The sequence below is a fragment of the Opisthocomus hoazin genome, chromosome 2, assembly GCF_030867145.1.
Source record: "Opisthocomus hoazin isolate bOpiHoa1 chromosome 2, bOpiHoa1.hap1, whole genome shotgun sequence".
NCBI lineage: Eukaryota > Metazoa > Chordata > Aves > Opisthocomiformes > Opisthocomidae > Opisthocomus > Opisthocomus hoazin.
This window is the reverse complement of record NC_134415.1, coordinates 49,745,996-49,761,673: the sequence shown is the minus strand read 5'-3', so window position 1 is coordinate 49,761,673 and position 15,678 is coordinate 49,745,996. Positions and strand designations below refer to the sequence as shown.

The 15,678-nt window shown below is 36.8% G+C and overlaps 1 protein-coding gene across 5 annotated transcripts in view; it reads right to left on the bottom strand.

The window, feature by feature from the left end:
• Positions 1-15,678, bottom strand: part of USP34 (ubiquitin specific peptidase 34) — a 147,518-nt gene that overhangs the window by 24,595 nt on the left and 107,245 nt on the right. For 4 of the 5 annotated variants that reach the window (XM_075413537.1, XM_075413541.1, XM_075413540.1 and 1 more), the window contains exons 49-65: positions 12,670-12,842; positions 11,976-12,129; positions 10,418-10,496; positions 8,791-8,844; positions 8,600-8,695; positions 7,090-7,154; positions 6,918-6,993; positions 6,765-6,812; positions 5,962-6,027; positions 4,434-4,514; positions 3,258-3,343; positions 1,888-2,056; positions 1,729-1,803; positions 1,017-1,168; positions 553-601; positions 367-471; positions 199-243 (exon numbers count right to left, since the gene is read on the bottom strand). In XM_075413537.1, coding sequence (XP_075269652.1) covers positions 199-243; positions 367-471; positions 553-601; positions 1,017-1,168; positions 1,729-1,803; positions 1,888-2,056; positions 3,258-3,343; positions 4,434-4,514; positions 5,962-6,027; positions 6,765-6,812; positions 6,918-6,993; positions 7,090-7,154; positions 8,600-8,695; positions 8,791-8,844; positions 10,418-10,496; positions 11,976-12,129; positions 12,670-12,842 — 1,573 coding nt within the window. The remainder of the gene's footprint in view (positions 1-198; positions 244-366; positions 472-552; positions 602-1,016; positions 1,169-1,728; positions 1,804-1,887; positions 2,057-3,257; positions 3,344-4,433; positions 4,515-5,961; positions 6,028-6,764; positions 6,813-6,917; positions 6,994-7,089; positions 7,155-8,599; positions 8,696-8,790; positions 8,845-10,417; positions 10,497-11,975; positions 12,130-12,669; positions 12,843-15,678) is intronic. The other variant, XM_075413539.1, reaches the window with a different exon arrangement.

Sequence of the window (15,678 nt, the reverse complement as noted above, 5' to 3'; positions counted from 1 at the left end):
TTCATCTTAAACTGCATACCAGATTTCTGCTTTAGAAAACTTCATATACAGTGCAGTCACACTTCATTTAATGTCACAATAACTTTCATGGATCACCTTCCATGCAAGATTTTTGATTAGTAAAGGATAATTTAAGTAATTTAAAACAGCAAAATACTCATACAAATTATTTAATATACAGGTAGTATGTTTACATACCTCAGGAGTCAACTTTGCTATAGATGTGAAAAGCATGGACACAATCTTAAAAACAAAACAAACAAAACTCACTTAGACTCGTGCTTATTCAGTTAAAACAATAAAAATCACCCCATTACACTTATTAGATAAGATTTCCAACAAATAGCTATAGTTTCTGAAACTTACATGTTCTGCGAGTCGATTATTGTACCGACACAAACTGAAAATGAGATTGCAAGTTTGCCTGATGTTGATACCATCACGGATATGTTGAAACAAAAAAGGAAAACCCTGCAACAAATAATAAGATACTAGTACACTGTCTACAATTACTTATGTACACACACATATGTGTATTTTTAAATGAATTACCTTTCCTCCTGTTAATGCTGCCATGTCGTTTTGTGACAAAGTCAAATGCCTAAAATACAAAAAAACCTTTATCATTTTATTTCAGAGATTATTAAGTAAAGTTAAGGAGAAATACAGGACTGAGTGTTAGTTTATATTCTTCAGTATCACAATATACAAGAGAAAATAAAGGTATTGACATAAAACTGAACAAAAACAGTAAGTATTTTGTACTTAGACCAAATAAAAAAAAGAAATCCAAATGTGGGCAGCTCAGTGTGTTCAAGAATTTAGCCTGAGTATTTTCTTTGGTCAACAGTGATACAACACTTATCTTTCAAATGGTTAAAAATGTAACAGGCCCATATATAAGCTCAATTATGCTGTTAAAAAAGCCCACAAAAAACCCTCAAACCCATAAAATCTCTAATTCCTTTCTGAACTAGCTTAGATTAGAATTTAGCTGGGTTTTCAGAAGCTCTTGCCTTTCTGAGCGAGACTGTTCAACTAGAAGAGCAATGAGGGCAATCATCTTTTCAAGTGCAGCGGGTCTATATTTTTCTTCTGCTAAAGAAAGTATATCTTCCTCTTCCTCCTCTTCCTCCCCTTCTTCCTCAGAAAGTACTTCAACCTGTGGCTGAGGGAAAAAACAGGTAGCTTCAATGTGGACATTTTGAGCCTTAATTTCAAAGAGCCCCCACGTGGTTTTGCATATATTCTGTCCTTTTATTCAAACAACTTAATAAACTTGCACGAATCAAACCAGGTAAATACCTAATCACTTCATTTTCATGTTGAAGCATTCGTTTTGCATAAGCTGAATTGTATTTACAAATGCAAAAGCTAGGTTGGTTGAAGTCACTACACAGCCTGATATGGTGGACTATTTGACAACAAAAGCAAGTACATTTAAAAGCTTAAGTTGTACAATAGGAATAAGCAATCAATTCTTACCATTGACAGCATGATAAGGGCAACTTTAATTGCTTCTACTTTATATCTATTTCTATACTAAATAGAAATAGCCAATTCATCACCTTTTAAAAATATTATATCCATTTAAACATTGAAAAAAATTACATACGTGAAGCAATTTTAATTTAATAGCTGAAAGATGGTTCAAGAGACACAGCACTAATGATCGCGTATGTAAAATATGAAAGACTAGTTCTCATTATACAAGATATTCAAACTTACATTTTCAGGTCCTTTAGTTCCCATGTAGAAATGGACCATTGTAGATATGGCTTGCAGTGAAAGCAAGAACTGGCTCTGAAATATGCAGATATTGAATTACTTGAAAATACATACATGCATATACATACCTAATTCCCAAAACTGCAATGCTATACTCACTTCCTCTTCTCCCATTTTGGCAAATTCATAAAGAAAGGCAAAGTATTCTGTGAGATGTTTACTGTGAGGCTTAACACCATGCTCCATAATTGACAAGAGTGTCTTCACAAAGCGTGTTACACAAGAGCGACTACCAATGTCTTCAACAGGACCATCCATGTCATCCGAACTGAAAACAAAATCCAAATTAGGTATTTCACACAATACATGAAACATGAAATCATCTTGAAGCAGTAAAAAAAAAAATTGAGAAAAACTTAAGAGTTTTCTGCTTTGTCCTACTATCATACTCAGATCTCTAACAACTTTCTCTTATGCCAAGTATAACCTAGATAACAACATGGCTTAAAGTAAGGTAGCACCTGTCACTCAAAATGTTGAAAGGTTAATAAAATCAGCATTCTCAGTCAGGAAAAGAATTCTGAAAAAAAAAGTATTGGGGACCTTCTATGTAAAATCATCATCTTGATTTGCACATCAACTTTCCTGAGTTTCAAGAAAGAATGCTATTATAGCTGATTTTAATTTGGAACTAAGGAAAGGCAGTCTTCTAAACACATATACAGGATCCTGACAAAGAAGAAAAGATACACTTTCAACCTTATTCATCTACTGAAAGTTGGATCTTATCACTGAACACAACAAGTGATAGAGTCTTATAAACTGAGGCTTCCAGAGAAAATTAAATTCTATTTTTTGCCATGAAAACTGTATCTTCATGTCCTGAATTTTGTTATGGCAGTATAGTTACTACAAACACTGCCACTTTTGCTCTGGAAAAAAGTTATTATCAGGATCACAAGCTTAACCCCAGAGATGAAAGAAAAACCACTTTCTTCTTTTTCTCATTGTGTATCAAAAAGAACAAATATTTCATAATTAGAGACAAAGTGACAGTTTTCTTGATAATGAGCAGAACAAAATAGAATCCAATAGGGCTTTTTGTACTTTTTGACAAAAATTGTGATATAGCTATATGACACAGGACTAGACTTTCATCTCCAACCTCTTTTATTTGATGTACAAATTAAAATTTGCACCTATATGCCTCTGGATCCAATTTACAATCGGATTCTCATGTATAAGTAGTGAGATTTACACTTGCAGCACATTACTGGCAGTGAAAAGAAAGACTATGATCAAAATCTAGTCTAAGGAAATAAATGTTTCAAACAATGTATCTTTAGACACTGGCTTTTCCAACCAAAGTAATATTTTTAAATAAATCAGAGCATTTTGGGTAGAATAATAAAGAACAATGAAAACAGTACTATTTTAGGTTTACAAGACCATTTTGAATAATTCATTAAACAAAAGTGGTTGTTGTAACGCATGTAATAAACAGAAGTTTTCACGTGTTGTTATTTTACCAGTCTTCCATTCCTGGCTGGAGATAAAGATGTGCATGCACTGGCCTCAGTCTCTGTATCACATGAATACACAAACGCTGGAACATCTGCAAATGCATGAGTAAATGAACTACACATGTTCATTCTTTTGCATGTATGTCAATACATATTTTCTAAGCAAAAAAATATTCTGTCTCCAAGTAATACTTCCAGTTCTATGTGATTCAAAGTTACAGCTGAGGCTGACACCCATATTCCATTTATTAGTGTAATGACACATCATATTTTAACAAAATAGTCAAACCTGTTTTTTTTCAAACACATCTTATGGAGGGACCCTAAAAACAGTTTTTAATATTGGTGTGCACCGTACGCTACTGAACCATGACTTAAGACTGCTGCTCACAAATGTTATTTTTTCTTCTATCTCTGTTTTTGGAAACATGTTTATATGTTTTTTGGAAAACTTCTTTTTATTTTGCCTCTGGCTATAAGAATTTATATGAAAATTTTCAGGAAATTGCTTCCAGTCATTTTAATTTATAAAATATTCATCAAGGATTAGAGCTTTGCTTAAGATCTTGCATAGAGTTCTCCCACGAAATATATTCCTTTACTAATGGGTTGCATACAGAAACTATGTATGGCTCTATATGGAAATATTACTTTAATAATCAGAAAATTTAAACCAATTGAAGGGTTTAGGTGAAATAAAGTAATTGCTAAAGTTTTTACCTCCAAAACCCAATGGCAGAAGTTTAGAAGTGAACCTTTGCATTAGGAGTACTGAATGCATATAATTTATTATTTTTTATTTTCTGAATGTGTATCTTGATGCATTATTGTTGAACCAATTCAGAAGAAAAACATTTTTAGTGTAAAGCGTTCAAATTTGTAGAGATCATGTGGGAGTTGTAGAAACCTTAATTTGTATCTATTGTGACACTATTGTGACATCACATTTTGTGATCCTAACTGTACAACTATGGCACTATAGTAATATTGATTTTGTTTCAAACAACAGTAATGCTCCCATGGCCAAATATTTTCACTAAATTGTATGTAAGAATGGAAAAGAATACGATAATTACAGGTATTAACAAAAACTTTCAGAATCATTGTGTGTCATAATAATTGTCCATTTCTGTTCATGGGTCAAGTAGTCACCTGACTTAAAAAGGAACATTGTTTTCTTACCTGTCTCACAATCTGATTGGGACACTTTATTAGAATCTGCATTGGCCACCAATCATCGTCAGCCATACGATCCAAAAACCACTGCAGAAGATACATACTTTGTTAGTTTTGTTCCAAACTTGTTCTATTCCAGTCTTGTTAAAGTCTGAAGAGAAATTGATGTTACTATTCTTAAGGAATAAGCAAGTATTAATCTAAGGGAAATTTAAACATCTATCCAGTATCTTCTTATCCCTGGATTCTGTATGCCATTATTCAGTTCTCTGGAAGGACACACTTATCCTGAAAAGTGATGTCAACAGAATAAAACATGATGCTTACAATGAAGCATAAGCTGAAGAGTCTTGTAGAACAAGGATAGGCTTAAACAAGAATGCGTTCCTGAATTAGATCCCCTCTGCATTTCAAAATGTGGAAAAGCCTTACTACCTCCTGAGATAAAAAATGTATAAAAACAGAGGACGATTCACTCAAAGTTAGACTCCACAAATAATACAGCTGAGTATTCTGACTCCATAGTTTTTATCTTATTCACAAGGCAAGACAGTCTGAAGAATCAAAGTTGTTGTTCGTTTTATTTTAATTGTACCTGTGTATATTTTACTATATTAAACGTCTTCACTCATTTTAACCACACCAGGACTACACCATACTAATGAAACTGTATCACCTAAATATAGTTACATACCAAATTTAACAACCTAGAAACAATTTATAAAAGAACAATTAATTTAATTCATTTGTACTGAGTAAGGTCTAACGCATGATACAGCATGTATTGGGGTTCTTGTAAATTCCAACTATCACAGAAAGTTTATCACAAACTTTCCTTCAGTATCTCAAAATTGCTTTCACCAACAGCACAGTGAATTCTTTGTCTACGTTTTCTGAGTCCCTCTCTGTTTTGTCCCAGACTCCCTTCAGGCAGCATTCTGAAAAATTTTATATAAAAAACATTCCTCCATTTTTTTCCTCCTTCTGCTAGGAGTTTTCAGTCTCTTTAAACATTGGGTTCAAGATCCTCAGCTTCACAAGCAAGGCACTATATGAATTTTTTTTCAACTAAGTCTGACAGCAGCTGTTCTTATTCCCTTTCTAAGCTTCTTCATTGCACTACAGCCTATTATCTCACTGCCCTCGTCTCTGGGATTTAACTCCAGTCCCTGCCATTCTAGTCTTTAAAACGTTAGCTGGTCTTTCCATTTCTCTTGTGCAATTTCATTTAGACACCTCTTAATTACACAAATCTGCATGTAATAATCAAATAAAAAGGTTGTGACGCTGTGTGACTTCTGTTCTAGTGACGGAGTGATTTTGGTCTGTGGTCTCACCATAGGCTTCCGAAAATAAAAGTCAAGTCACTCCCCAGAATCTGCAGTATTCAGAGAGGATGAATTTCATCTCACAGTGCACAAATATGCCAAATATAGTAGTTCATAGTCCAAAATATTCCAGGGATACAAACCTCCAGGAAAGTTAAACAATATATATTACGTTGGTTTCTACCCTAAGTTCCTAAGCCACTTACTTCACAAGCTGCCTGACTGTTATTGAATTGTTTTGTTAACAATTCAATCCACTGAAGCATTGTAGGCTGTAAAAAGAAATACAGAAAAAAACAGAACTTAGAATAATAAATTGCAACTTAATCTTTAAACATTTCTAAATGGTCAGTTAGAACACTGAATCTTAAGAATATAGAGTTATAAACACTAAACACTTTATAAACTAGTAATATGTTGCACCTACACAAAAATAACTACAAAAATAACAGTACATATGTTGAAAGTAGTGCAAGTAGTACCTACATTTGGACTAATTTTCCAATTTCACATTATTACATATTCTTACTAATCCCAGACAATCTAGAATCAGTAGCATTACATCTCCGCAGATGAGAAAGAAGTAAAATCTGACTGAAGAATAGATTTTTCAGATAGAACTTTCTTGTTGTTCACGCTAGTATTTATAAATTAAAAATTAATGAGCACAACTGTTGTTCAATGGTAAACAATCCCCCTCTACATCAGACTTTAACCAGTGCTTGTTAAGATCCAAATTATCCAGGAATTTTCAAATGGAAAGAACACAAGATCTGTTGTTCCTGATGCATTGCTGAGGCAAAGGAGGCTAAAACCAGAACCCACTTTTTTTTTCATTGTGCAGTGTTTATTACAAATGTGTTAAATTACACTCTTTAAACATTAACTTCGTATCATCTAAGGTACTTAAATTATCTCAAAATCACACTTTTAAAATTAAAAAGCACAGACATACTTTTCACAATATTCATGCAGTTACTTAGTGAGGATTTACAAGTAAATAGAATACCTTTTCCTTTGAATGAATAAACGTCTCCAGTACAAAGGAAGTACTTAACTGGGAGGGGGGGGAAAAAAAGCACCATTAATTGTAGAATACCTGAATTAAAATATAAACAAGGTAAAATTTCAAATAAGCATGATATATTTTTTAAATATTTACCTTCGCTGTCATCAGGGAAACCGCTTTTGGATCTGGTAGTGTGCTTGGGATGCTACTACACAACTGCCACATAAACCTAGAGTCAGTAATTTTATTTGTTAATTAAAATAAATACTGAAAATCTGCAAGAAGAAAAGAAGCATTAATCTTATATTTTTTAAGAAAATCTTACCCAAAATATGTATGTTCAAAAATGTTCTTGTCTTGAAGAAACTGCATGTTATCATGCCATATCCACTGAAGAAAAAATGCTAACATCAGATACAAGAAAGCAGTTTATTTCACTACACAGGCATAATTTTAAGACTATTTAAACGCTTGCCATAGCTAAAAGAACATTTTTTTTTAAAATTAAAAATTATTTCTGGAAATATTTCCTTTATTTTACAAGATTGGCTCAATATTCAAACTATAGCTAATATTAGTTTTGCAGGCCATACGACTGCAGAACAGAGCTCAGAACCTTCTCCTCCTTCTGTGATTTCATTTTTATAACTTAATTACATTTTTATGCTAAAATTTTGAGAACTGTTCTAAAATGTTAAAAAAGAACCACAGTTTAAGACAATATTTTGATATCTGCAATAGTGTAATAACTTAAAAAAACCAAAAAAACTCTCTAAACACATAGTTTTACTAATTGAGATCAGTTAGCCTTTCCATCAACCTATCTAGTTATGCCTAAAAGTTGCAGTTCTGACCCAAAGCCTGATGAGCTCTGTGAACTTTTGATAAATTCTTAAAGAGCAGCATTTGGCTTGGTAAGACTGAGAAGGACAAAAAGTATGATCTGATTCACTGGCTAGGCACAAAGATGCTTTTTAAGTCAAGAACCTAACGTGACAGATAATAAAGCAGTACTTCAGTCCAGAGAGAACACGGAAACTGGCTTTTCAGGTGATAAAAAGGGAGACAAAGGTCTTACAAATCCCATGTTGGGGATATATCTAGCGAAATACTCTGCTCCTGTGTGCTGCCTTTTCCAGCTCCCTCAGACCATACAGGCCTTACATACTATCTTCATATAAAGGTATCCTAAGAGCAGCCCTCATCACTGAGAACAGGGAGATGTAGCTGTTACTGTTTTTTGTTTCCCCTACCCCTTTTACTAACACCCGGGCTACTCTATGACTATGGGGAGGAAGGGATCCTTTTCAGACTGATGCTCCCCATTAAAAGCACAAATAGCCACGATCTTATATTGCTTTCACTTAGAATTTCACAACCTGCTAGCAAAAGTGCAAACAAACAGCTGGAACTATTCTCTTATTCTGTCCTCCCTCAAAGCAGTAAGTTGCTGGGGAACTGAAGGATGAAAAGGATGGTGATTAATGGGAATACTTGCTGCAACATTGCAATTTTCAGAAAATGTTGATAAGCACTCACAAAAAACCAAACGAACAGTGCTCTACCATTTTTTACAAACATGAAGCAGAGTGATTCAGATATCCGAATTAAAAAAATACAGGACAAAATGAGAAAATGTCTAAAATTTACATACAGTGGAAATCTTAATTTACTTCCTATCAAACAACATTCTTCTAAGGAAGACAGCTAAATGAAAGGATTGTCACCTTACTGATGTAAATTTTATTTGCTTTCCTATGTTTGTTCTTATTCCTGATTTGTTTAGGATTTCCTGTAGTGTTTTAAAATTGGTGTTAAAACAAATCAATTTGTACCTCCAGCAATTCTGATGAAACATCAAACTTGTAGTCTTTGCCATTTTCCTCCTCCGGTTCCATCCGTTTATAAAATAGCATGTAAGCACTGTGCGTCTTTAAGGAAAAACAAACTGTATCATTTTTGCTTTGAGAGATAGATCATGAAAGTAGAAATTTAATCATATAACAAGTGTTTGGAAGAGAAATACCTTTTCAAAGGAGAAGTCCATAAATTTATCAGTAACAGAATCATAAGTTTTTGTCTGTCAAGAAGAAAGTAAAATCATTAATTACAAGCTTTTTTAATAGCCCGTTTATTGACAGTTTGAGATAAATGTGCAAGCAAACTATTTCAGGAACATTTATAGAGAAGCTGCTGACAATTTATTGCTTGCTCAAAGTAGCTGTCTGTCTTTTTTTTATTCTACAGTGGCGTATTCTGATTTTTCAGAGTTGCTATGCAATATTGTGACCTGTATCTCACTCAATTTCCTGTCTCATTCATCTTATTGACACCTCTTCTTTTTAGGCACCTAAAACTACTTTATCCATTTGCCAAACACAATTTTTTTTTTGTTTTATTTCTGCATATTCTCTTTATCAGATGAAAGGATTTTTCTTATTCACAGGACTGTTTCAGTAAGATACTGCATTATTAATAATCCGTTTATATAATGATAATTATAAGAAATGATCAATTCAAGCATAACCTGAGAACATGTGAGTGTTGTTCAACTAATATGTTGAACATAAATGTTCAACATTACTTGAACATTTACTACTAAATGTTGTTTGTACTAATACAGTATAAAAATATTCAGACTTATGGCAAAGGATGGTGGGCTGAGGCAAAAGATTACGCTGATACTGCGCTTAAAAACCTCACACTACTGAAAGCAAACAAACATCAACTAAAGAAATTTCATCTTCTTACAATAAAAGGAATAAGCAAAACTGTTTAAGACTGTAGATCCATTAGCTTGAAAATCACTTACTAATATCAGAGTTCAAAATTTCCTGCTGAACAACAGTATAAGTTGTACACAGATCTGACAGGTTTTTAGCTCAGTTCTGTCAGCAATGAAAAATAATCCGTCTACTAAGAGGTTCACAGATCAAAATGTGAAATTATGGACACAAGGCATAGACAAAAATCAGAGCACCCTGTTTTTACAGAATAGGCAGAAGCTTGAAGTAATTATTCCTTCAGTCAACAGTCAGAGTAACAAAGCCAAGCGAAGGATTCCTAAATTAGTTACATACTCACTTTGTAATAAGTAAGTAAAATATATAAAGATAAAAAACAGATATAGTGAAAAAATACCTCTTCTTTGGAAAGAGACTTCACTAATTCATTTTGATTCATTAGTAATACCTATACTATACTTCTGACACCTGTCTGTTAAAACCCCATAAGAATATTTGGATCCATATTCACAAATTAAATAATATGATAGTTGGTACAGGAGAAATCAAGACTCTTCTCCTTTATCGTCTTAACTTCTGTTCTGTTGAAAGCGTAGAAAAACTATAAAGCTTTCATCGTTAGCTTGCAAGCAGTCTCACTTTGCCAAGCCTTTCATCCCTCAAAGAAGGGGGAGACCCTTCACACAGATCAATAGTGGAAGAAGTTACCTACATGAACATAAGATAAAGTATCACCCGCACAACAAAGATGTCAAAAGTTTAATAAAGCCCAGCTAACATTTCTAACTGTTTCATATACATTCACACCACATAGCAGACTAAAGGTGAACACTATGGAATCCTTCACAAAAGGCTTCAGAACAGGTATTGCAATAGTTGAACGTGAGAAAAATAAAAGTTGTAACTTACAGTCATTTCTCCACCAAAACATTCTGAAGCAAGCTGGGCAGAATCAAATGGTTTTACTTCAGCATCATTGAACAGATACCTGTAAAACATTAAGCTTTTGAAAAAACTGCTGTTTGTCTCTATGGGCAAGTAACACATAACAAGCACTTAAAATGATTCTTCAGGTTTAAGTATTCTTATTAATTTCTAATATCTTGTTTGAACCACAGCAAACTAAAAACTAATCCCAAAAGTGACTTCCTTTCAAAAAGATCAGGAAATCAGCATTTTAACAGTTCTTCATTTTTCTATGTATCAAGAGACACATTATTTTCTTCTTTTTTCCAGCCTGACTCCGGAACAGATAGTGTTTTAATGCAGCCAAGAAGATGTGCCTTTTCCTTTTCAGTCTGAGTGAAACGGAAACAAAAATTAAAAAGAGGAGACTCATTCCACGTAACAGTAGAACTGAAACTGGAAGGAGGCAGAGAAGATAGTACATTGTCATGGATTCCCTTTGGAGTAGGGATTGAGTCATGAATTGGAACAGTTTCAAAAGTGCTCCAGCTAGCTATTCTAGAGAACAGGAAAAAAGGAAATCCTGTCTTCTATTTCAGGGCCTCAGCTGAGAATCTGAGATATGATGTCCAGAAATGGCAGGCAGAGAGTGTTGCCTGCTTTCTTATGTCACCTAGCAAGACCCTTCTCCTTTCCATGCCCATGTCTCATCTCTTTCCCAAGCTGCTTTTCCCAACTTTTTATTCCTCTTCACAACCATGGCATGCCCAATGTATGCAGAATTTTCCAAATTAGAAGTGGGATGTCTAGTTGAAAAAAAATTTTTTTAAAAAGAAAACAGTGCATAGCATTTATTCATCTGTCTATCACTTATGTGCAAGAAGATCCTGTCTCTTTTTTTTTAATATTTGAAAAGAACGGATACAAAAATAAATGCTGACAAATATTCCAGTATGTCACTGTAAATTGCATCTAGAAGGAGCTGGCCAATAGGAAAAGATCACCAGCTAGATAAAACTTAAAAATCAAATGTGAAAACAATTCCACATATAAAAAGCAGACTAAGAACAGATTTAGATAACCTAGGTATTGTAACATAATTTCTGACACACAGGATGCAACGAGTTTAAAGTGAAGAAAAATTCAAATTGTTGTTTCACTGAAAATTGGCAAAATGAAAAGGACCAAATTCCGCAGTCATAAATGCAGCTGTATGCTCAAAGGTAACAACCAGATTTTACAAAGCACAGTCTATTAAATCTTATTCATTTCTACAGATAAAATAGAGTTGTTGATATTCACACTAAGAAGCAAGCATTGGCTGTAATGTGAGGCTAGCAGAACATTCTCCTGCTGCCCCTGTGCCTAAGGCACTCCACAACTATTACAGCTACAACAAACTTGTATTCTAATGAAGTAATATACTTACACCTACCCAACATCTTGTGCTTTTGAGGGAAATCTACAGCACTTCTCTCCTATACAACTGCATCTGACAAAGTCAACAAGTTTTAGCTACTTAAACATAAGGAATTACAAAATTTTTATTTGCTTAACTCACCACTTGTTGCTTTTGTAAGCATGGGGATTCACTATATCCCTGATAAAACTGTAGTAATGTCCACCATCTGCTGTTCCTGTATGCACCGTTACACCTATCAGATCGTATTCGTAACTTTCAGTTTCTTTCAAATATTCACCACCTTCCTTAAAACCTGAAATAATTTAATACAATATTTAATCAGTTATTTCCTAAACACCTGAACTTCAATATTACACATTTCCTGTAGTTTCACTTAATCTTTTTTTCTTTTCAGCCTCCACAAAGCTGACAGCCAGAAACTCCACATCTTGAACAAGCAGTGTAGATCCCAACAGCTTTTATTGCAAAGCATCACTACTGAAGAGATCAGAACTAATACCTAAGTTATTCCAAGTTAGCACATCTTATTTATGTTGGCAGTTAGTCAGCCATTTGCTGAAGTTCAAGTATTACCCTGCAAAATCAAAACAGGCTATGTGTAATTCCTCTCATACTTTAAAACCAAATTTAAGAATAATTCAAATTGAACTGTATATGAGAAGAAAAATAATTGGCTACTTTTCTCATATTAAATAAAATATGTGACTTTGGGAATACAGGTTGATTTAAACTTATCTTTGAAATCACTAATTGCTTGCATATGTTATGTATTCAGAAAGTGGTACACAGATGAAAGAGACAAAGCCTGTTGAATCCTTTTCACGAGGCATACCTTCTTTTCTGTCATTTTTTCCCATGAGGAAATCTTCAGTGTAAGGCGTCATATCCAAACGTAAAGGGAATGAAAAATGCGTATTGACTTTCTCCTTCATCATGGTTACCATATTAAATGTGTATCTCATTGTGTTGAAGCTTAGGATATGAGGTAGTTTCTTAAAACACGCCCTAAAGGATTAAAAATAATCATGATTTATGAAAGCTTAGTGGGCTGAATTGTATTTTCACAAAGATTTTCAACACATTTATTTCAAATATAAAATTAGAAATCTGTTGCTAAGTCACATAAATATAAAATTCAGCTATCATATTACCCTAGAGCATGGTAGTCTAACTAGCAGCAGCAAGGTAAGATTTAACCTATTGAATAATTCTATTCTTTCTTGCAAGAAATATCAAACCTGTTCATGTGGCATGAAAGACAGTTTTCTAAAATATTGTACAATGAGTCATGAAGGGATTTAACAGCGCAAATCCCCTCATTAGACGGAGTTACTATCTTGTAAGAGACAAGTTACAATGCAGAACATATCTTCTATTATATCTCATAACCTTCACAATAACGATTTTTGAGTAGATTACTCTTTCACCTATGTCATTTGTAACGGCTACAAAAACAACTATGAGGTTTTTCATCTCTAACAAATTTGTTAGTTGCAATATAAAGACAATATAAAACTTTTATTTAGCTTTCTTTTTATTAGCAGACTTTTTAAAATACGGAAACATTTTTAAAACTATTAATTCTAATTAAGAAATTTGGTGTTATGTATGAAAACTAACCAATTATTCTGTATAGTGAATAACACAAGTACTGAACAAATTCTGAAATAATCTGATCTTTTAAAAATGGAAAAGGTTACAGATTTCAAAAAGGTATAACTTTGACAAATGTCTTTCTATATACATTAAAAATGCTCTGAAACATTTTACTGCGTAGGTGAACTTTTGCTAAGATACATTATATTCTTTATTTTGGACATCAGATTCCATTTCGGTGAAGCTACTGAAGGTGAAGGGCACTGGAGCAGAGGCTCGCGCCGAGGAACCCTTTCTCCAGTGGCAAAACCGCAGCGGCGAGGCAGCAAAAAGCGCCGAGAGAGAGGAGACGCCAGCGCTCCCCCCCGCCCAGAGCGGAAAGCGAGAGGTGCCAACGAGCGGCAGCTCTGACTCAGCGGGGGCGGAGTCGAGTGTGACAGCGGCCAAACCCCCTCACGGATACGGGCAGCCCCCAGGGAGCGCGGGCGAACAGAGCCGGCGCAGCAGCCCGGGAGCGGCGCAGCAGTTTGCGCGGCAGTTCGCGCAGGCAGGGCGAGCGGGGAAGGCGACAGGCAGGGTGCAGTCCCCCCTCCTGGCTACTCAAGTAGTGGGCATCGCCCATCCAGGAGATGTTCTAACTATGGTTACTACCCGTGGGAAAGATCTTGCTAGAAGGACGGAGGCCCCGCGCAAGGACACAGCTGTCGAGGTCTCTGGCTGCAGGAAGTGCCTGAGCCTGGCGCTCGTACCAGAAGACAGCAGAGACAACTGCCGTGTTCGGTGCGAGCAGGTGAATGATCTGCTCAGCCTGGTGGCAGAGCTGAAAGAGGAAGTGGAGACGCTGAGGACCATCCGGGAGTGTGAGAGCGAGACCGACTGGTGGAGCCGCTCCCTGCCCTCCGTGAGGCAGAGGCAGCAGGAGGCGGCTCCACAGAAAGCAGAGAACCCCCTACCCTCTTGCCACCGAGCAGAAAGAGGGGACCTACGAGATGGGGGGGAATGGAAACGGGTCCCTGCTCGGGGTGGCAAGCGAATCCCCTCCCGGCCTCCCTCACCTGCCCAGTTGCCCTTAAGCAACAGGCTCTGGAATGTGAGGGACTGGCCACAGAGGATGTGGGGGAAGGTGAAGCTGCATCCAGGGGGTTGCCCAGGACGAGTCAGTCAGCCCACGTATTGCGACTGCCTCGGCTAAGAAAAAAAGGAGGGTAATTGTCATAGGTGATTCCCTTCTGAGGGGAACAGAGGGCCCGATCTGCCAACCAGACCCATCCCACAGGGAAGTCTGCTGCCTCCCTGGGGCCCGGGTTAGGGATGTTGCGAAGAAACTCCCTGGTCTGGTGCGGCCTTCTGATTATTACCCCCTCTTGGTAATGCAGGTTGGCGGGGATGAGATAGCAGAGAGAAGTCCCAAGGCCATCAAAAGGGACTTCAGGGCACTGGGGCGACTGGTTGAGGGATCAGGGCGCAGGTGGTGTTTTCCTCCATCCCATCAGTGGCAGGGAACAGCACTGAAAGGGGCAGGAAAACTCACCTGGTTAACAGGTGGCTCAGGGACTGGTGCCATCGGTCAAATTTTGGCTTCTTTGATCATGGGGAGGTGTACACAGCACCGGGCCTGCTGGCGACAGGTGGATCGCAGCTATCTCAAAGGGGTAAAAGGATTCTTGGCCACGAGCTGGTGGGGCTCATTGAGAGGGCTTTAAACTAGGTTGGAAGGGAGAAGGGGACATTGTCCAGCTCACCAGGGATGAGCCCAGGCTTGGCGTGCCAGGGTCGGGGGTGAGATCGACACCCCAGCTCAAGTGTGTCTATAGCAACGCACGTAGCATGGGCAATAAACAGGAGGAGCTGGAAGCCATTATACAGCAGGACGGCTATGACTTGGTCGCCATCACAGAAACGTGGTGGGACAACTCGCACGACTGGCATGCTGTCATGGATGGCTACAGACTCTTTAGGAAAGACAGGCCAACAAGGAGAGGTGGTGGAGTTGGTCTGTATGTGAGGGAGCAACTGGAATGCATTGAGCTTGGCCTGGGGGCAGATGAGGAACAAGCTGAGAGCTTGTGGGTTAGAATTAAGGGACAGGCACATACGGGTGACATTACGGTGGGTGTGTGCTACAGGCCACCTGACCAGGAGGAGGAAGTGGATGAGGCCTTCTACAGGCAGCTGCAAGCAGCCTCACAGTCACAGGCCCTGGTTCTCATGGGGGTCTTCAACCACCCTGACATCAGCTGGGAAG